Raw genomic sequence first — 19,645 nt, forward strand, 5'->3', positions numbered from 1 at the left:
CTTAGGCTGATATCACAACATCAGAGACCTTTTAGGAGATGTTCTCGCAGGCGTCTGACTAGTGCCCTGTAGTAGTCAGACATCCGTCATTACATTACTATGCCTACCGTTACCTTTCCCCAGTCCCGCGACCTTATTGCCTCAGGACCCCGCAGGTCGACTGCTGGGCCTTATATGTTGACTATTGTTATCTCTTGTGTAAGTGACTATGTATCTGGTTGCTTGCACAAAATTAAAGTAATGCATGAGAGGGAAAAGAGAAATCAGACCCAAATGGCCTGCTATATATACTTTTCTGGGAAGGGACAAACGGTGGCAAAGTCAAACAAGTTCGGATGTTTGGTGGTCGAACAAGTTTGGTGATTTATTCCAGATCCAATCCTTCTAGCACTTGCTAGAATGTTCAGTGCCTTTTGCTTCCTTTTTGCTTCCCCTTTGCTTCCTGCTTTGTGGTTGAGATTGCTTCCACATGTTGATGACTAATCATCACATGCTGGTTTGCAACACTTCAAGGCTTAGCTACCCTTGTTGTTTCTCCCACTGATTGTTAAAGAGAGTAAAACAATTGTTTGTTAAAGGAGAAGAGTTGAGACAACTGTGAGAACCAGATAAATTAGTTGTAAGAAACCTAATAAAAGAAAGCTTGGTTCATCACAATCAACTAGTTGTTATCACCATTAACCAGGACAACTACCATCAACGATCAGCTAAAGATAGTACAAATTTAAATAGAGTCAACATAGGGACTAGCTACCCCTTGAGATCTTCTAAGATCGCTGGAGAGGAGGAACACTAAACTAACGAAACTGCAAACGGATCCAGAATCTGAAGACTACTGGTGTGCCCCTCACAGGCCCAGGATCTTTACAGGCAGGGGTCTGACGTCGCTTGGGCCCTACGTATACAACTCATGCATCTACTGGGAGGATCAAGCAATGTATCCCTTATTGCCAGAGATACACACCATCACACTATACTGTAAAGGTGCGACTGCAATCACGACTTGTGACCAGAAACACAAGTTTGCGACCACAGTCACGCATCTGCGTCTCCAGTCACGTCATTGCGACTACAGTCACATATTCGCGTCTACAGTCACACATTTGCGACTGCAGTCACATGTTCTAGTACATGCTATTTCCTCAGATTGTACATATATATAGGAGTCCCCAGAAGGAGGAATGGGTCATCCCTTTTCTCTTTCATGAGAGGACTCAGACCTCTTATCACTAGATTCATTCCCATTACCTTTACCTTTCACTTCATCCCTTTCACCCTTTCCCTTTCCACCTTCACCTCTTCAACATCAACAAGGACTAGCTACCCTTGTTGCATAACAAGCAAAGGATATCAAGAATCACCAAATAGGACAGTGTTGAGACAACTGCGACGTATCCGGTTATAAATTCAGTTGTGAGATTCGCTCCTCTCCCACATAAGAGTCGGCTTACTTCACATATACCATGTAGTACAATGCTTGTGCTGACTGAAACAACCTCCCCCAGCTCTCCTAGGATGACATCTTCAACAAGAACTTTCAGAACATCATGGACCACTCAATGGGTGTTGAAGCACTGGTCTACATTGAATTAGATTCTTGCCAATCATAATTACTGGAAGTCCCCAAGCTTCCCCATCCCAAACACCAGCCGAAATGCCCTTCTGCTTGATTATGGACTGTTAGGTTGCCAGGAATCAGGGGGTTCTCTGAGACTTGCTGTGAAGTAAGCTGACTTTTATGTGGGAGAGAAGCAAATCTCACAACTGAATTTATAACCGGATACATTGCAGTGGTCTCAACGCCGTCCTATTTGGTAATTCTTGATATCCTTTGCTTGTTATGCAACAAGGGTAGCTAGTCCTTGTTGATCTTGATGAGGTGAAGGTGGAAAGAGAAAGGGTGAAAGGGATGAAGTCAAAGGTAAAGGTAAAGGTAATGGGAAAGAGAAAAGGGATGCCCCATTCCTCCTTGTGCGGACTCCTATATATACATGAATTGTCTAGTGGTGTGGGTACAAGATCTGTGACTATAGTAGTTGCAGAAATGTGACTGAGTCCCAAAGGTGTGACTCAGACACAAACTGTGACTGCCAATCACAATAGTGTGACAGGAGTTGTAATATGTGATTTGTGTTGTGAAGTAACAACTAGATCCACCAAGGTTGATTACTTGATGTACCTAGGCAGTAGTAATGGTGTGTTACTAGTGCTGATCTTGTCTTGTTGTGAAGATGAATCAATGTTGCTTTCATAAAAGTAGAGTAGTACATGAGAGGGAAAAGAGAAATCAGACCCAAATGGCCTGCTATATATACTTTTCTGGGAAGGGGCAAACGTCGAACAATATCGGTTGTTTGTCGAACAATATCGGTTGTTTGGCGAACAATATCGGTTGTTTGACGAACAATATCGGTTTTTTGGTGGTCGAACAATATCGGTTGTTTGGCAAACAATATCGGTGATTTATTTCCAATCTATTCCTTCTAGCATGTTCCATGCTTTTTGCTTCCACCTTGCTTCCTGTTTGCTTCCTGCTTCCTGTTGTTTACTTTGTGGTTGAGATTGCCTCCATGTGCTGATGACCGATCATCACATGCCTATTTCCAACAATTTGTGGTCGCAAATGAGTGATCACAGTCACATCTTTACACTTGCTTAAAGCTGGTGTTTGTATAAGTGAATGTGATAGCAGATCATCTATATAGTACAAGAGTGAATGGAGTAGATGTTTCATACCAATCACCATTTATAAGTACCTACTCTGGCGGAATTACTGGCCAAGTACCCATTTGGAAGTCTTGCTATGTGTGATGAATCCAGTAACGCCTGATGACAATGTGTCACAAGACACGATGTGACTTTGGACCCGTCTACAAACAAGCCTTTGACACATCATTGCGGGTATCACATGCGATCAGTCATGTAACAAAAATTGACAAGCGCGCCCATGCTTCAGCAGTTGCAAGTACACATGGTCCAGTGCTTGACATGGCATGCAATATACGTATCAACCTTGTCAGACTATTTGACCTCACCAACCTTGCCAGAGGTGACAGGTAGAAGGATGAAGTTGAGCTCGATACTTTGAGGAACGGACCTCTGCCTACGCAAAAGACAAAACACCCTTAGACAGGGGCAAGGGACAATAAACAAGCTTCAAGAAGAGGAACACAGTACACAAATCGATATGCAACAAAAGACAAAACCCAAAAACAGAGAACAATATACAATTTAGAAGATACACCGGTGATTAGAGGTCGCCACGACTAGTCATTTTGACCAGTCAGCAGTCACTTTTGCACCCAAGAGCATAGTCAGTAGTCAGTCAATAGTCTGTAAGCGACTGTGACTATTCAGTCATTTGATGTGACTGAGGGAATATAGTCCCTCATAGTCAGTCAGGTGGTAGAAACCTCCTCCTATTTTGCAATATGACGGTCTGAAACACAAGATGACATGTAGATTAGAGCCTGACATATCCAAATGGCTAATTGAGACTAGTCAGTCACTGTAGTCACATTTCAACAACCCATAGTCAGTAGTCAGTCATAGTACAGACTAGTAACTAAAGTCATGACTATAGTCATCAGTCCCTTAGTTGTGCCGACCTCTACCAACGATTGAAAGAAATAGAGGATTGACCACTAATTTTCTGCACCTTGCCCAAATGACGGCAGACAATTCACAAGATGAACAGGGCGTAGGTTGAACTAACTTGACATCGAATTGAGTGACATAACAAAGCTTAGGGAACAGTGCAGGGTCCTAGGTGAGGCCAAATACACGGCGTGCCTCTCCTTTTTTGACTTACTTGAGTAAGGATGAAAAACAATCCGTTTGGATGAACATTTGCAGTGTACAGAAGGAGGAATGAGCACAGTTCTTATAGCCCAATAGGATAGCAGATCGATTGTGGTTGTATTCTTTTGACTGTTGTGAAGCCTAAGCTGATGGTGTAGCTGTTCCTCTGATGGTGTTGACTGTTGATCAATACTATCTCTTGTGTGAATGAATCTGTATCTGGTTGCTTGCACAAAAGTAAAGTAGTACATGAGTGGGGAAAGAGAAATCAGACCCAAATGGCCTGCTATATATACTGTTCTGAGAAGGGGCAAATGGCGGCAAAAATGGTGGCAACTGGGTTGAGTCATAACTTTTCCAATGACCGGTTGTGAACTGTTCACCAGCCAACCGTGATTACGCCTCCGATCACGTCTTGAAGCTGATTTGCTATTGGTGGCAATAATCTCTCAGATTTGCCACCCAATGGCAAAAGTCCCTCAGGTTTGCCAGCCAATGGCATTAATGCCTCAGTGGCAAAACCATTTCTTCTAGCATGTCCCATGCTTTTGCATCACTTTGCTTCCCCTTTGCTTCCCCTTTGCTTCCTGCTTTGTGGTTGAGATTGCTTCCACATGTTGATGACTACTCATCACATGCTGATTTGCAACACTGACTAGAAGTTCGAGCGCATTTTACATTCAAATCTTGGCACAAGCTAGACCAAGAGGTTACAAACAAGCCTACAGAACACACCATCAATCACCTCACCCCACGCAGTGCACAGCTACTACAACCCTTTACCCCTTCGCTATTCTATATGACGCAGTGGTATCAGTTACTTAGTCGAGACGTAGGACAAACTTACTACCGCAACTAGCTACCGCACAGTACTACAACACAAAACATGATTATTAAATTGTAGTTGGCAGATCAATACACTCGATAAACCCCAATTGACAAATCATTATTCAGGATCCAAGGGCAAAGCCTAAGGATCAACTATGTTACGGCGGAAGTCGCTAATGGGCGATAGGTCCTAGTCATAAGGCGTAGGGTGCTTGAGGTAAATTGCAGGTAGTCGGGAGAATGTCACAAGTTCGCTTGGGTGAAACGATTTCGGGTAAGGGATACGAATCCAGAGATGTATGGATAAGGAAGGTGATCACTCGGTGTGAGGTACCGGGTTCGTTCTAAGGTAAAGCGATGAAGCGTAATTACTTGGCAACGTCCTTGAGTTTGTAACCTCTTTGCAACACGTCTTGAAGATGTTGTAACAAGTCAGATAGGCGTGTATTGAATGTGATATCGGAACTGAACCTCTAACTGTTACAGAGCGTCCTCTATCGAATTCGGTCAAATTCCTCTATAAGGTTTGCCCGCAAACCTGAATAGTAACACACGGGACTAGAAGGTACGGGTAGGGTAATGACTGTAATAACGGATGTCTAACTACTACAAGGTGCTAGTTAGACATCTTCGAACACATCTCCTAATAGGTCTCCGAGAGGGTCTCCGAGAGGGTCTCCGAACGGACCTCCGTATGAGGTGAAAACCTACATCCCGCGTGTGTACGACATGCGTACCGCGGATGCCTATAATATCCTCTAGCTATTTATACGGAGACGAGTACGGAGAAGAGAGTGGCAAACGCTGTAAAGATCCAAGAACAATAGAACGGCAAGAGATGGCGAAACTGGAAGAGCGAGATGGCAAACAGACGAATCCTGTCGAGAGCAACCGGATTTGGTAGAGGAGGCGGGTTTGAGTTCGCATTTGTCCCTAGGTACGACAAGTAAGGTTGTCAAGGTCCTGAGTAAGGTTGTCGGGTACCTCGAGGTCCTTGTACCTGTTTGTGATATGGGTCGGGAAGGTATTGTTGTTTTCGATGAATGGTGAAGGCGAATGGTAGGGGCGACCGAATCTGCTCTGAGGGAATCGGGTTTGCCTCGTTGAGCCGGACTTAGGTGTATGCTGATGTCCGTGGAACGAGCCTGTGTGTTGGTAATTGACTCACGTGATGATCCCGTAACAAAGTAGCACCAGATAGAGCGCAATTCTTATCCTTTTCAAGAGCTCTGACTATGAAAACATGTTCCATCAAGCAGAAACGAAACTGAGGTTATACTATAAGGCCCAGCAACTGGCTTGCAAGGTCTCCTTGTGACAAGGTCGCAAGACTGGGGAAAGATAACGGTAGGCATAGTAATATAATAACAGATGTCTAGCCATTACAAGGTACTAGTTAGACACCTGCAAGAACATCTTACAAAGGGTCTCCTAGAGGGTCTCCAAGAGGATCTCCAGATGAAACTCCAAGGCAACACGCACCGTGAGCTGTCTGTCATGTGACACCTATAATATATACCCAGCCGTAGCTCTATGCGTACCGCAGATGTACATAACATGGAGTCTCTCCTTAACTATCACCGCCATGATTATCTTGATGTGGCTGCTGGCAGCTACCAGAACAACCTGGACGCCATTAGCACCCACTTCTTGAAACAGACTCTCTCAGTTGATCAACCACTTCCACACCTCAGGTCAAGAAAGTTCATCATACAATGTGGTCACACGATCCAGACCCGCTTGCATCTAGAAACCTGTGACTTGTTATGTGGTCTCAAAGGACGCAAAGCACAAAAGCCAAACCAAGAAGGGTTCTGTAAATACCGATTATATAGGTATAACCTCCGGCGGAGATTGTTATAGCCGTCACATGAAGCATCGCTACCCCCGCGACCCCTCCGGAGACCTCTCCCGACATCCCCGCTGGGGTCTGCTTTTACAATGTGAATAGACGCATTCGAAGGCATTATAACAACCCCCTTCATCCCACTCAGCTGACGCCAGTACGCAAGTGCCTGTTTTGCTAGCCTTTATTGTCATCGTCAAATTGACCTTGTCTCGCACAGTGGGCCTTGGCAGAAGAAATATGACAGACACCGAAAACAACATGATGAATAACTCTATACAAGTGCCGAAGCAGACAGTATTGACGGACGGGGTAGTATGACTACTGCACTCAGCAGACTTTCCAGTGCACTGATGCATCTGCTTTCAAGACGACTTCCAACACTACGTCGGTTCGGCCATCGACGACGATCTCGCCGGCTGCCAAAAGGGTTTCGCGGGTATGCAAGACGGTTCGAACCTCTTCCAATTCATCGTCCTGCTCGTCGTCCGATTCATCGGCATCTCCAGCATCACTCGCGGCAGGAGGCTGGATCTGGGTGACATCGACGGTAGTCGAGGCTTCCCACAACTCGACAGCGACCTTGCTGGAACCCGGAGCTACAGCGAATTGAACCTTCCGTCGACAAGGTAGTCGAACGCCGGACGGAATGACGACCGAGTGGACCGAGCTGTCACCCTCCTGGCTCAAGTCGGGGAAGACGATACCAATAGGTTTGCTTGCAATGGTGCTGTTCACGTTGGAGAGGACTTTATCGAGAGGCAGGTCGTCCGGTAGCTGAGCAAGGTGATAGGCTTGCAAGGCACATCCGACGGCGATGACTTGAGAGGGATCCAAGGCCGAGGTGACGGGTACCGTAGGGGCGACGAGCATAGAGAGGTGATTAGCGATGCCCGGAAGGAGAGTAGATGCACCCGCCAAGAGAATCTGCAAGCGATCAAGGTCAGCAAAAATTCGGTCGGGAACGGCATTGGAGGGTATCTTACCTCGTCTACTTGAGCGACATCGAGTTGAGCCTGCTCGAGCGCTGACTTGATGTTCTCCGCAATGCGACGGTAGACGCCCGAGGCCAACCCGTCGAATCTGATACGGTTGATCGAGGCTGAAAGATCCATACCCTCTTTGAGCGATTCCTGTAAATTGCCGCATGCGTCAATATCGCTCACAATCGTGACAGCTGGATCCGGCGGCTCACCACAGCACAGGTTGCCGCTCCGGTACTCGCACTAAGACTTCGCTTCGTGTGTTCCACCGCCAATCTCAATTTCATCTCCGCACGCTTGTCGGCTACCGATGCGTTAGGTCCAGACGGGAGGTTGAGGGCAACCTTGGTTTTTTTTGTGAACTCTTTTGCAAAATGCGAACACAGCTAAGATGTAAAATACGGGCCATTCAGCCTCACGTTTAGACACATCATCCGGTCAGAGCTGAAGCGGCCTCACCAGGTCATCAAAGGCACGTCCACCCAACTTGTCATCTCGCTTCTCTGCCAACTTCACATATTCCCCCTCCCCAGTCTGAGCAATCGTAACGTGAAGACTGGTTTCGCCCAAGTCAACTACCGCGACAGTCTTGTCCCTAGATTCCATTTGACCAGCATCTCCTTCTTCTGGAGACCCCAAGAGATCACGTTCCTTGCGTTCCTCAACCAAGCCGACCCTGTACGCAACCAATGCTGCCGCCGTCTCGTCCAAGATCTGGACAACGGGGATACCAGCTTGTCCCGCAGCCTGTTTCAAAGCCTGTTTCTGGTTGTCGTTGAAGAACGAAGGACAGGATATAACGACGCCGGTCGGGGCGGTCCCCAAGAAGTCGGTCGCGCTGTCATACAGCGTTTTCAGGAACAGGCTGGTGACTTCGGGCACAGTGACGGTTTGCTGCGTAAGGACAGGCTCTCGGTTGGCCGGGGTCGCGGCTCCCGATGGGCCTGCCGATCGCGAGGCTGGAGTCGCCGCAGGTGCAGGAGGAACGAGGACTTCTACTTTATAAACCGGACCGCTGGACCCAAATTCGACGGGAGCCCCGAATGTGGATGTTGCGCCTTCTTGAGGTTCGGAACTGCAAGCCTTTGCTGTGATCGGCTTGGCGTAGAGCTTTGGTTATCCGGCTCGCTACTCACGTTTGCCCTAACAGGTTGCGGAAGCCAACAATAGTATTGTTGGCATTTTTGACGAGCTGAGGTTTAGCTCCATTTCCGATATACTGAGAGGCAATCGTCAGATACCACCATCGTTAGTCACCGGCTGATTCGTGTCCCGTATGCCACTTGTGCCGGTGCAAACGCTCACGATCTCCTCCCCATTGTAAGATATCGCACAAGCGATTTGTCGTTCTCCCTCTTCATTGGCGATGCAGCTGGCATGACCTTCCTGTTGCATAAATCCAGGATATTTCAGATGATGATTGACTCCGTGGCGGGCGAATCTTTGAGTACCTTGCCAATGACAGCAATCGAAGCGAAGGACTGCCCAAAGTTGATGCCGAGGATGGTGGAAGAAGTCCTGCTTTGGATATCTAGATCAACATTCGCTTTCTCGTCTCCTGCGAGCATGAATCGGCAACGAACATTTTGGCAGATATACTGCGATCGTGTCTAGGCCTGGGCTAGAGGTTCTACCGTTCGAAAACGTTCGTTCTTACTAGCGATTGCACGAAACCTATTACCTGCAGCTAAATCATCAATTCACCAAAGGCAGAGATTCAACAAAGTTCAATGTTCTTACGTAAGGCGATGACGGAACGAGCGGGTCAGCGGACATGGCACAAATCTCTTAACCGGTCGCCCTTCATGTTCCATGTCCGCTAAATGTGCTGCTATACCTGCCAGGGTGCTACACTTTACTGCTCGCGTCGCCTGGCAGGCCGTACAAAGAATATCGTAAATATCACCAAGATCATGACCATCTAGATTGAGAGCCCTGTTGTGCTGCTCCGCCACATGCTCGTCGTTTGGAAACCGATTCACGTCATATAGAAGCGCATCCGGGTCTTAAGACCGAGAAGCGCTCGTGACGCGAGCTCGGTAGGCGTCGAGTCTCAGGACTCTCAGGCGGGCAAGGTCCATTCGGGGTTGACAACTTCTGATCGCCATTCTTGGTTCAACGTCGACGTTGAGATGGATTGATTTCGGCCCGTGTGTTCCAGCCGTCGACAACATAGTCAGTTAGTTCACCGCCAAAACATCTCCGGCAAAAATGAAGGACCTTTCTTCCATCGAGACTCTTCCCATCCCCGAGGGCGTTGAGATCAAGCTCAAGTCCAGGGTTGTGACCGTCACCGGTCCCCGAGGAACCTTGACCAAGGCTGTCAAGCACATCCAGATGGACATCCAGATTGTAAGTTGAAAAGAGAAAGGACGCACAGGGAGATTACACGGAACAAGCATTATGCGGACTTGGACGATTCGTTGAGGGAGAACAGGCGGTGCTTCGAGGCGGACAAGGAGAGGTCGCTTGAGCGTTTACCTGGTTGCGTACACTGCGAATTCACTGGAAGGGACCCGTATCTTCAGCATGTCCAAGCCGGGATCACCTAGAGCATTGTCTTGGACCGCGAGGACGGGTCTTCTACATCGCAATCGTGTCGGGCCCCAGCTTGCCAATCATCTTCGAAACCTCTCCCAGTTGCCATCACATCAAGTTCTACCGGCGCAGGAAGCTGATCAACGGCCGCGTATCATGATAGGTCAAGAGCCAGAAGGGCAACCAGGTCGTCTTTACCGTTTGGCACGGTAACCGCAAGCACGTCGCCTGTTTGCGTACGGTCAAGTCGATGGTCAGCAACATGTTCACGGGAGTCACCAAGGTGAGACATGCTCTTTGGACCAGAACGCGATTAGTGTTAAAACGCGTCGTTATCCAGGGTTTCGAGTACAAGATGAGGCTTGTCTACGCCCATTTCCCCATCAACCCCGTCATCGGAGCTGGTGGAAAGGACGTGGAGATCCGTAACTTCTGTCAGTCTTGATACGCGATTGCCTACTTTCCCTTTCTCAATCTTACTTGCTGCTTCTGTCTATCATGTGGACAGTGGGCGAGAAGGTTGTGAGGAAGTGTCCTATGCTTGAAGGAGTCACCATCGCTGAAGGCTCCAAGGACGAGTTGGTCATCTCCGGAAACGACATTGAGAACGTCTCTCAATCCGCTGCCAGTATCACCGACAAGTGCCGAGTCAAGGAGAAGGATGTACGTCTTCACCGCAACCTTTTTAATCACCCGCAAAGAGGCGATGCTAACGAAAGAACCGTACATTCTGCAGATCCGAAAGTTTTTGGACGGAATCTACACTTCGGAGCGCGGTACTGTGGTCAAGGACACCATCTAAGCCTTGTCTATTTGTACCTACCATATCAGAGAGACTGCACGTCGCGCGCGGCAGGATATGGAATAACTTCTTTCGCATACCAAAGAATCGCATATGACTTAGAATAGTTGAATGGTACAAGCTGAGATAATCCGAAATAGAATGCTGCTTGTGACGTTAATCGCATCTGTTGATCACAACACTAGATATCTTCCATAGCCGAAATATAAAGAACTGACCCAGCACCAGTTTGAGGCTTAGCTACGACGCCGCTGCTTATAGGGCAAGTGCACTTACCATTGTTGCCTCTAATGAAAGCGTCCCCATAGCTGTTTTTCATCTCTCCATTTACGACCTCACGAGTGTTCTCCATTGCCACATTCATGTAACCATCTAAGCAGGACAGGGTACCTAGATGTAGCAGGAGTCCTCGGTGAGAAGTTGTCGATCCGAAGGCGAAGATGCTGGACTGACCCTCGTAATCGATACCGCTACCGATCCGGACTTTGACCTGTTTACCGACGACGTTTTTGAGAAACTCCGCAGGTGATCCGGAAGTTTCAGTGGCAGCCTTTATCACTGGCTCGTCCATGTTGAATGCAGTGGTGTGGCAGGAGACCGGGGATGACGATTGCGATCGTAAAATTGGGTGTGTATGATGCAGGGGGATCGTTGTGACAGCTCGTCAGCGATCAACGACAGCGGTGAAACGGTGGTTGTTTTTGCGGTTCTTTGGTTCTCTCGATGTCAATGTGACTGGGTGTACAAGTAGTTCAAGTAACGATCCGGTGAGGCCACACACTACTGCACAGCGCGAGGGCGAGCGAACGCCGCCCGGAAGTTCACTCGCGTCACTTCGAGCGCTTCTGGAGCTTGGGACAGGTTAGATCGCATTCATCGTTGATCGTTGAACACGCACAAGCTATCACTCCCACCTTTACTCCTCCGACCCGATAGTTGCGAACTTCCAATCACCTGCCGTTGCGTGAAATCTGCGTGCTCACCCAGAGCCTTCAACTCGATCCCATGTCCACTTTCGCTAGGCGATCAAAACGGATCGTCACTTCCGAATCTCCAGAGGCTGTAGTTCAAGGAGGGAACAACGAGAACGGGCTTGATGTAGCCGGTAAGCCTTTTCTTAAGATGATGTATCGAATTCTAGCCACCTTTGACACATTGACCATAACTCTTCCGTGCCCTTTCACCTTACCCTCACTCAGATAGCAAGCCAACATCAGACTATCACACACCGGCTGCTGGGAAACAGTCATCAACCAAGTCATCTCACTCCGAAAGCGGCCCAGCGCAAGATACAGTGCCAGGTATCAAGCTACGACTCAAAGTGGGCGGCCACGTACCTGGAACGAATGGAGGCACATCTACCCAGACAACAAACAGACGACCCCGATCCACCAGGATCGAGACGGTTGCTATAAAACGGTCGAAGCCTGAAACGGAGCATCGCCCAGACCTCGCTTTGAGACAAGATTTGAGACAGACCAGAAGACCTGTGGTTGACGAGCTAGCGACCACCGAACGGCCCTATTTCGCCCGTGAAGAACATCGATCAAACGGAACAGTTGACTCGGAGCGTGAGCAGTCGATGTTTTTCTTCTTCTTGCGCTATGTTCGGCTGACATGTTGACCGCTTTGCCCTTTAAAATCAGAATCATCGATGGATACTTCATCAGAGGCAGACGAGGAAGACGTACGACGAGCTTCTGGACGCAACGGAGGTGTGGACAGAATGACTGCACGTCAGAGGTCCAAGCACGATTCCTCCTATACTGAAGACCTGATGGTGCTTCCAGAAGGTGTGTTATTCTATAGGTGTGCGGTGCGCCGGAGGACACAAACGCTAACACCACATCATGACAAACGCCTCCTTGCTGAATGTACAGATCACAGCAAGAAAATGGTCTTGACGGAGCAGGAGAAAATCCGGCGGAAAGAAGAGACCGCTCGTCGGCGGAAGCTGCAAGCGGACCAACGCCAGGAGAATGATAAAGTGGGTCGTTGCTTCGCTTTCGGAGTACTTATCCTTGTCACATCTAGCTGATGTGATTGGCGATTCGAAGCGAGAGGCTATCGACCGACTATTAAAGGCACAGACGGGCAAAGGACGCTCCACGAAAGAGCTCGGTTTAGCAAGAGATGCGGCGAGCTCAATCGTCGCCCGTCCGGCAGCGGGGAATGGTCGTGGCCTTGCAATACGTTTCCACTCTACGCTTCGAGACGGTCTACCCTTAGTGAGATTAGGATTTCCGGGACCCCGCTTTGTATCGCGGTCCCTCGAAGCGCCAACTCGAGCTAGGCATACCCCTCTGAAACAATGCCATGCGCCCGGCTGTCTGCAGGTTGCTAAATATAGGAGTGTCCGTCAGACAGAGCTAGGAGGGTGTTCAGCCCATCATTTACGACTGATCGAATCGAAATTATAGTCATCCCAAAGATCGTGATAGTGTGCGAAGCGATCTGTACATTAAAACCGTGATCATGCAAGCAAAATCTTCGTTACAAATCGTCCGCTACCGGCCGTTCCTGGCGCAGGGTGGACCCCTCCGCCATCTTAAGTCATGACCCTCTTCAATTGATCAGGCAGCAATTCTTTCCGTGCTTTTCGTCGGTTGATTGTTTTCCACCTGGAGTGTCTTTGCGAGAATGCGCCGGGTTCGATGGACCATGGCCGCTTTCACGGACCAACATAGCGGCACGTGTCGCCGCCTCAAATATGTCATCAACCCCTTGGTTCAACAAGGACGAGCATTCGTAGTACGCTCTGGCGCCTATCGCTTTAGATATTCGTTCGCCCTGATCATATACGGTCATCGCATCAGTAAATGTTAAGTGGCTCGCATGGGCGGGCTGATGACTCACCTCAAGGGTTTCCACATAAGAGTCATTCTGTAACGTCCCGTTCTGCCTCGCCTTCTCCCTGAGGTCTGTTTTACACCCGACGAGGATGACAGGTATATGCTGTCCACATATGGACCTGACCTCCTCGTACCACTATTGAATGACATACAGTCGGGTAAGACGACAACGATAGTGTACGTTAAGACCGATCCGCGCACCTTGTTAGTGACATTGTCGAGACTGTCCGGTGTGTCGACGCTGAACGCAATCAGGATCACATGCGCCTTGGAGTAACTCAGTGGTCGTAATCGTTCATATTCTTCTTGACCGGCAGTGTCCCAAAGCTGAAGATGGACAGGCTTCCCATCGAGTTGGATATCGGCCACAAAATTGTCGAACACGGTTGGCGACTGTTTACCTCGGCACCTTTATCAGTACTGCACACCCAAGAACAAGATCCGACCATGACGACTATGACCACTCACGTAGGAATCGGGAAATTGACCCACTTTCATTCAAAGGTTTGTTCAGCGTGATGAAACTCCATCCGCAGGTTCTTTGATGATACACAACGAACTTACAACTAAATACGGTTAGCTAGACCAAGAAGGGTTCGACGTTAGTCTTTCTGCCGCTTAGGGTATCCACGAAATTACAATGGGCGCTCACCAAGCTAGTTTTCCCACAAGCTCCGTCACCGACGATGACCTGAAAAAGGAGGAACCGATTACACTTAACGTTGCCCTTCTCTATCTTGCTACTATCAAACCCTCGCAAGCTATGATCCTCACTAATTTGCGTCGGATCTGGGAAGCGAAAGTGAGCTTATAGACGGGCAGTTGGGTAGGATCAATAAGCTGACTCACGGCATTCTGTGACATGATTGAGCAGGTTCGGTGTATTCGTCCACAAAGCCTACCTAGACCAGAGCTTCGAGTTCGTGGAGGCCTGGAACTCGAATGTCGAGAAGAATTCGTCCCGGCGTCCCGGATCAGAAGTCGTGTGGTGAAGGGCTGGCTTCAGTCTGATGAAGCGGGGCGACTGTTGGTTTCGTCTCGATATTTTCGCCTAGTTTATTGACCCTGTTGTAGGATGACCGCTCATGCCACTCGATGAAAGTCGAATTTCAGGGAACACCGCAAACATTGCGAAGTGATCGATCTGGTCAATCGATTGGATCGCTTGCAAAGTTACGAGAGGACACGGTACACGGGCAACATGCATGACACAGCCCGCGGAATGACGCGCAGCCAGGATTCGATGATCGATGATCAGCTTTCACAATCACCCCCTGCATGTCAAAGTATAACATATCTATATGCATATATGTATTCTTATAAGCTATAATTCTATGACCTGACCAGCATCACCAGGCAAACGACCAGCTCAGACAGCATGTTTGACTTCGCGTGCCATGCAGTCATATCGGTACCACTCGGTAACCCCCCGAAATATTTATCGAAAGAAGCCTCTACAAAACGCTAATCTTGGGGAACTTGAAGGCAGGTCCCACTTGCCCAACACACATCTGGCCCATTTTATGTCCGACCTCGACGCACTCGTTGAGGGTTTTCCCCAAGGCATGAGCAGCCAAGAATCCTCCGGCAAACGCGTCTCCGGCTCCATTGGTATCAACGATCTGGTCGTCGGTCAGTTTAGGCACGGGGTAGGTCTTGGGGTTCGGTTCTTCGGGATGAATGTTGCACTTCGACAAAGACGCCGAAGACGACGCAACGAGCGTGGATTCGGAACCTTGAGTGATGACAACGAGGCGAGGACGGGAGGCGTTGGATTTGGGCAAGTTGGCAATCGCGCTCGCGATCTGAGCGATGCTCGAGTCCTGTTACGTCGAGGAACATTCAGCGAAAAGCTATGATTGATTTCCAGACTGGGTCTTTCAACTCACAGCCATCCCTTGACCAGCCGCATAAGCTTCGGCTTCAGACTCGTTGCCAATAAGGATGTCGACATAGGGCAAGAGCTGTTCCAATTGAACCTTGAAGAATTGCGGGATGAAGGGAGCCGACAGATTGAGAGCAACAACCTGTAGCGTGATTTGGAAAAGCATCAGAGACTTGCAGATCAGACTGGCGGCTTATCCGCAACGGCTGACCTTGCCCTTTCCACTGGCCACCTTGGCAACGTCCAAAGCACTTTCGATTCCATGCGTCAGGAAGAATCCTCCAATGTAGAAGAATTTGGCATTGTCCAAGTAGGCTTTGATCTCCGGTTTTTGAAGATGACTCTGCTCGAACTTTTCAGCCGCAGCGAGGGTCGTGCACAACGATCTTTATAAGGTATTGCATGATCAGTGATCAGCCTTGGCAAAACGACTGACCGGTCGTACATACCGATCGTGGCCAGTGATAACGACGGCACAGGCTCCAGTCTTTTCACCAGAGTGAACCTGATAAGCGGATTCAACCCCTTCCTGATTGAGAAATGTCTCATGAGCACGCTGATTTTCGAGGATTAACCAAGCGATGAGGTCTCACCTTGTCGTTGGCGGCTCGCAGCTGATCGGCAAGCTGATCGTCCCCGACCGCACCGACATAAACTACGTGCTTAGGAGGCAAGACATACTGCAGAGAAGGTTGAGTCAGTTCTGTGGTTGCCATATTATTTGTGGCTTCTAAAGCCCACTTACAGCAGCGGCACGGGCAGCGTTTTGAGCAGCACCTCCGGCGACATAAGTCACTTCATAGTCCTTGACCAATTCGTCGTAGCTATAGATTCACGGAGACAGATCAGTAAGCACTCGATAGCAGTCTCGACATCCTACATGTACGAACATGGGCATATGCTTTTCTTCGGCAAGGATAGCATCGTTCGACTTCAATCCGTACTTTTCGAGGAGCTTTTCGCCGTCTCGGACTTGGAGATCCAGCTGCGGGAAACGTCATGAGCGGGTTGGCAATATCGAAAAGGGCGCGAGACAAAACCCAACTCACCAAGGGGTTACCCATGCAGAAGACGGGCGGGTATTCAGGTGCAGCGGACATTCTCGAGCTAAAGACGTCGGAATGTCAACAGTTGCGCTGAGCAATACAGCGCCTCTTTTGGAGACACTCACAGGCTTTTCTGTCTTTGCCGTGAGCTGATTGGATATACAAAAATGAAAGATTGACCGCTTTTGGGTTGGGGTGGGCCAGTGATATGCCAGTGAGCAGTTCAGTGATCAGTAGCTCAGTACATCAGCGTTTCTCATCGAGAGTAGGCAAGGAGGGAGGGGAGGATCGGGATCGAAGCACGTTGCGAACCACCGTCAGCAGCGAACTCACACGCGCGAGGATGCCAGAAGATGCACCGCGGATTCAAAAGGGAACGACCTTGGAAAACGCTTTTGCTGATGACGTTTTATCGGCTTCTCCCGGTTCTCTGGTTGCTGGTTGCTGGCTTTGCTCGATGGGGTAGCTCGGGTATCGCGAAGGACAAGCTGGCTTAGAGCAGCTACATAGTCGGACAGCCAGAGGTATAAACACCTCGCTAGTCAGTCACCTGTACACCTTGACTTTCTCATAGCCAGAGCAATACCGTAAGAAAATCATGGCGGCGACTCTTCCCAAAGCCACCGCCTCGAAAGGGCCGAATATACGGAGCATCAGCCAATACGCTCTCGTAGTCGCGGCTCTTGCGATGTTGATCGGCAACTTTATCATGGACAGTCCGTTGTGGGGAATGGAGGACAGGTTACTTCGACAATGGAACGACTGGTTTCCCGTAAGTCTCTCCTCACGCCAACGTTGATCTCACTCGCCTCCCCTGACCTCTGGCACGAACAGGCATCAGCTGTTGATCTGAGCCCTAGCGACCTTGCGCTCTATAGTGGTGAAGATCAGACCCGACCGATATACCTCGGCATCGACGGGGAGGTTTTCGATGTGACATCATCGAAAAGGATGTACGGACCGGGCGGTGCCTACCATTGCTTGTAAGCTGAATGACCCGGTTCTATCAAATGCGGCACTCGTTTTCATGCTCGGACTGCCGCGTTCTCTGGTACTCTTCACCTTCCAGTGCTGGGAGAGATGCAGCTCGAGCATTCGTCACAGGCTGTTTCGAAACGCATCTAACGCATGATCTGAGGGGTCTCTCGCCCACAGATCTTGAGGCAAGCCAACCCGCAGTACATCGGAATGGAGATTAGCTGAAAGCCAACCCCTTCCCATCAAACAGGGCTTAGCTGCATGGAAGACTTTCTTTCGTACGCATCGGAAGTACCGAAGGGTTGGTAGGGTAAAAAATCCGACCATCCATGCGGACACCCCCATCCCGAAACCTTGCAAGCCCGTTGTTCCGGTGGACGTAGCTAATACACAAAGGCCACTGCCGGTCGTTCAAACCCAATGACCAGAACCGGATTAGGATATAGGATAAAAGACAAGCTAGAACCCATATTTCGTGCCCGCCTCCCTCTTGTTCCGTTTGTTCTCGGCGATACGATCTTCGAGCGCTCGTCTGTTGGAATGTGCGTCTTGCAACAATGCGGAGAGCTGGTGGCGTTTGCCAGCTAGCCCGGTCGTCCTGCCCACAGCCTGTTGCGTGCACAGGAATGTCGAGACGTTTTTAGAAAGCTTGAATAAGCGGGTGAATCCGGCTTGGAGACCTCACTTTGTATGTGCCTTGTTCTTGATAGACGGGAGCCGCCAACAGCTTCGCCCGTTCGTCTTCGAGCTGGCGAGCTTCCGCCATATTACGTTTTACATCCCAGTTACGCATTTCGCTTGAATCCTGACTAGTCACGTCCTTCCATGCGTGTCCCAGAGCACCCTGAGAGACAAGGTCATCCGGCACGGATCGCCCTGAACCGACCGCTTTCGGAGACGGTGTTTCGAGTCCTTGGCCCAGACTTGTATCATCCAACGGAGCAGCTGAGATCGTGAGAGGGGAAGATCGGTCAGGGAGATCTTGCAGTGAACCGGTTGACTTTGGCCCTTCGGAAGGAACTGTAGTATTTGGTCGGTATTGCGAAACAGTCCGCCCAAACCTGTTCTACTCACTTAATCCAAAAAGATCCATCTCATTCCGTTTCTTCCTGTTGTCAACAGTTGGTGCTAGGTCATCGACAGCTTTATCGTTTGCGCTATCGAGTTGCAGGTCAACCCGAGACGTGGCAGATCGGGAATCGACCACATCCTTCGGTATAACTGTCGGTTTGCTGACCGTCTTCGCCTTCTTTTTCGGGGGAGGTAGCAGATCGACGAGACCACTTCTGCCGCTTTGAGTGGACGACGAACCCAGAGGCCGAGTCCGTTTGTTCGAAGAGGAAGAAAGCGATTGGGCATGATCGTCATCCGACCCTTCGGATGGTAAGGAAGACTTTCCCATGAGTGGGTGCTTTGATCCGATTTTGATGGGCTGTTTGACACGTCCTTGTGGTGTCTTGCCAGCAAGAGGTTCTTTCCCGGTCCCCCCGATCCTGTCTCCCGCGACAGGCAGCGATTGGAACGAAGGCGAGCGAGTAGTTACCGATTTTCCGGAACCTGCATCGCTGTCCGTGTCAGACTCGTAAGCACCTAGTTGTAAACCCATCTGTCGCTGTGTCGCGATGCCGTGAGATCCAGAGGCGGGCGTCGGTTCGTGATGTGGCGTGGGAACGTAGGAACCGGAGAAGGGCTTGCGTGTAGATCGTGAATATGTCTATATGTATAGCGAGTAGAATCTGCAAATGTTCAACTGTACCAACTGTGCAAATCTGTTGAGCTGTTGATGAACCTCGAGCAGCGAGCAGGCCTTGCTAGCTACTTGATACCCCGGCAGCGAGGGGAAATCGGATCCTAACCTATTCCCACGTGCGTGACGTAATCTCGACCGAGGCTGATGAACTCGGTCGACGGCAAGTGATCCAAGTGATCAAGTGATCGAGATCTGTAGTCCTGCAGGCATGTAGGTAGAGTATAGTAGGTCAGTAGCTCGATCGCAATATCGTTGGAAGAGCCAGGTGATCAGCCTAACAGCCTCGGCTTCCATCGATCTAGTCTCTACGTCTCTATAACCGGCCTCCAATTCATT

The 19,645-nt window shown here is 49.4% G+C and overlaps 8 protein-coding genes across 8 annotated transcripts; 3 read left to right on the forward strand and 5 right to left on the reverse strand.

Moving 5' to 3' along the window:
• Nucleotides 1–6,805: 6,805 nt before the first annotated feature.
• HD553DRAFT_267984 (Hsp70 protein-domain-containing protein) lies at nucleotides 6,806–9,026 on the reverse strand (the record flags this gene model as incomplete). Its single annotated transcript, XM_046177553.1, has 7 exons — nucleotides 6,806–7,402; nucleotides 7,462–7,608; nucleotides 7,671–7,844; nucleotides 7,918–8,533; nucleotides 8,595–8,677; nucleotides 8,764–8,844; nucleotides 8,922–9,026. The coding sequence occupies 7 exons, from the start codon at nucleotides 9,024–9,026 to the stop codon at nucleotides 6,806–6,808; spliced, it is 1,803 nt and encodes a 600-aa protein (XP_046039318.1).
• Nucleotides 9,027–9,669: 643 nt separating this feature from the next.
• On the forward strand, nucleotides 9,670–10,798 carry HD553DRAFT_268024 (putative 60S ribosomal protein l9; the record flags this gene model as incomplete). Its single annotated transcript, XM_046177555.1, has 5 exons — nucleotides 9,670–9,810; nucleotides 10,160–10,279; nucleotides 10,337–10,430; nucleotides 10,505–10,659; nucleotides 10,733–10,798. 5 exons carry the CDS (start codon nucleotides 9,670–9,672, stop codon nucleotides 10,796–10,798), a joined length of 576 nt encoding a protein of 191 aa, XP_046039319.1.
• Nucleotides 10,799–10,979: 181 nt separating this feature from the next.
• On the reverse strand, nucleotides 10,980–11,369 carry HD553DRAFT_267924 (uncharacterized protein; the record flags this gene model as incomplete). The annotated part of the gene is made up of 2 exons (XM_046177548.1): nucleotides 10,980–11,188; nucleotides 11,252–11,369. The coding sequence occupies 2 exons, from the start codon at nucleotides 11,367–11,369 to the stop codon at nucleotides 10,980–10,982; spliced, it is 327 nt and encodes a 108-aa protein (XP_046039320.1).
• A 1,083-nt stretch (nucleotides 11,370–12,452) lies between these two features.
• Nucleotides 12,453–13,218, forward strand: HD553DRAFT_268033 (uncharacterized protein; the record flags this gene model as incomplete). The annotated part of the gene is made up of 3 exons (XM_046177556.1): nucleotides 12,453–12,591; nucleotides 12,679–12,785; nucleotides 12,856–13,218. 3 exons carry the CDS (start codon nucleotides 12,453–12,455, stop codon nucleotides 13,216–13,218), a joined length of 609 nt encoding a protein of 202 aa, XP_046039321.1.
• Nucleotides 13,219–13,328: 110 nt separating this feature from the next.
• HD553DRAFT_365372 (ras family-domain-containing protein) lies at nucleotides 13,329–14,514 on the reverse strand (the record flags this gene model as incomplete). The annotated part of the gene is made up of 8 exons (XM_046184070.1): nucleotides 13,329–13,588; nucleotides 13,655–13,786; nucleotides 13,852–14,043; nucleotides 14,119–14,141; nucleotides 14,215–14,230; nucleotides 14,303–14,341; nucleotides 14,425–14,439; nucleotides 14,500–14,514. The coding sequence occupies 8 exons, from the start codon at nucleotides 14,512–14,514 to the stop codon at nucleotides 13,364–13,366; spliced, it is 657 nt and encodes a 218-aa protein (XP_046039322.1). The 3' UTR covers nucleotides 13,329–13,363.
• A 590-nt stretch (nucleotides 14,515–15,104) lies between these two features.
• Nucleotides 15,105–16,635, reverse strand: HD553DRAFT_267907 (Ribokinase-like protein; the record flags this gene model as incomplete). The annotated part of the gene is made up of 8 exons (XM_046177547.1): nucleotides 15,105–15,473; nucleotides 15,540–15,677; nucleotides 15,747–15,921; nucleotides 15,985–16,064; nucleotides 16,129–16,215; nucleotides 16,281–16,359; nucleotides 16,426–16,520; nucleotides 16,585–16,635. The coding sequence occupies 8 exons, from the start codon at nucleotides 16,633–16,635 to the stop codon at nucleotides 15,105–15,107; spliced, it is 1,074 nt and encodes a 357-aa protein (XP_046039323.1).
• Nucleotides 16,636–16,963: 328 nt separating this feature from the next.
• HD553DRAFT_161896 (cytochrome b5-like heme/steroid binding domain-containing protein) lies at nucleotides 16,964–18,091 on the forward strand. Its single transcript, XM_046176832.1, has 5 exons — nucleotides 16,964–17,168; nucleotides 17,299–17,353; nucleotides 17,416–17,564; nucleotides 17,651–17,744; nucleotides 17,810–18,091. The coding sequence occupies exons 2-5, from the start codon at nucleotides 17,312–17,314 to the stop codon at nucleotides 17,981–17,983; spliced, it is 459 nt and encodes a 152-aa protein (XP_046039324.1). The 5' UTR covers nucleotides 16,964–17,168; nucleotides 17,299–17,311; the 3' UTR covers nucleotides 17,984–18,091.
• HD553DRAFT_305584 (uncharacterized protein) lies at nucleotides 17,808–19,315 on the reverse strand. Its single transcript, XM_046179177.1, has 3 exons — nucleotides 18,634–19,315; nucleotides 18,245–18,579; nucleotides 17,808–18,168 (listed from the first exon to the last, which is right to left on the reverse strand). The coding sequence occupies exons 1-3, from the start codon at nucleotides 19,163–19,165 to the stop codon at nucleotides 18,019–18,021; spliced, it is 1,017 nt and encodes a 338-aa protein (XP_046039325.1). The 5' UTR covers nucleotides 19,166–19,315; the 3' UTR covers nucleotides 17,808–18,018.
• Nucleotides 19,316–19,645: the final 330 nt, after the last annotated feature.

This window comes from Filobasidium floriforme, assembly GCF_021052385.1.
Source record: "Filobasidium floriforme strain CBS 6241 chromosome Unknown HD553scaffold_3, whole genome shotgun sequence".
Lineage (NCBI taxonomy): Eukaryota > Fungi > Basidiomycota > Tremellomycetes > Filobasidiales > Filobasidiaceae > Filobasidium > Filobasidium floriforme.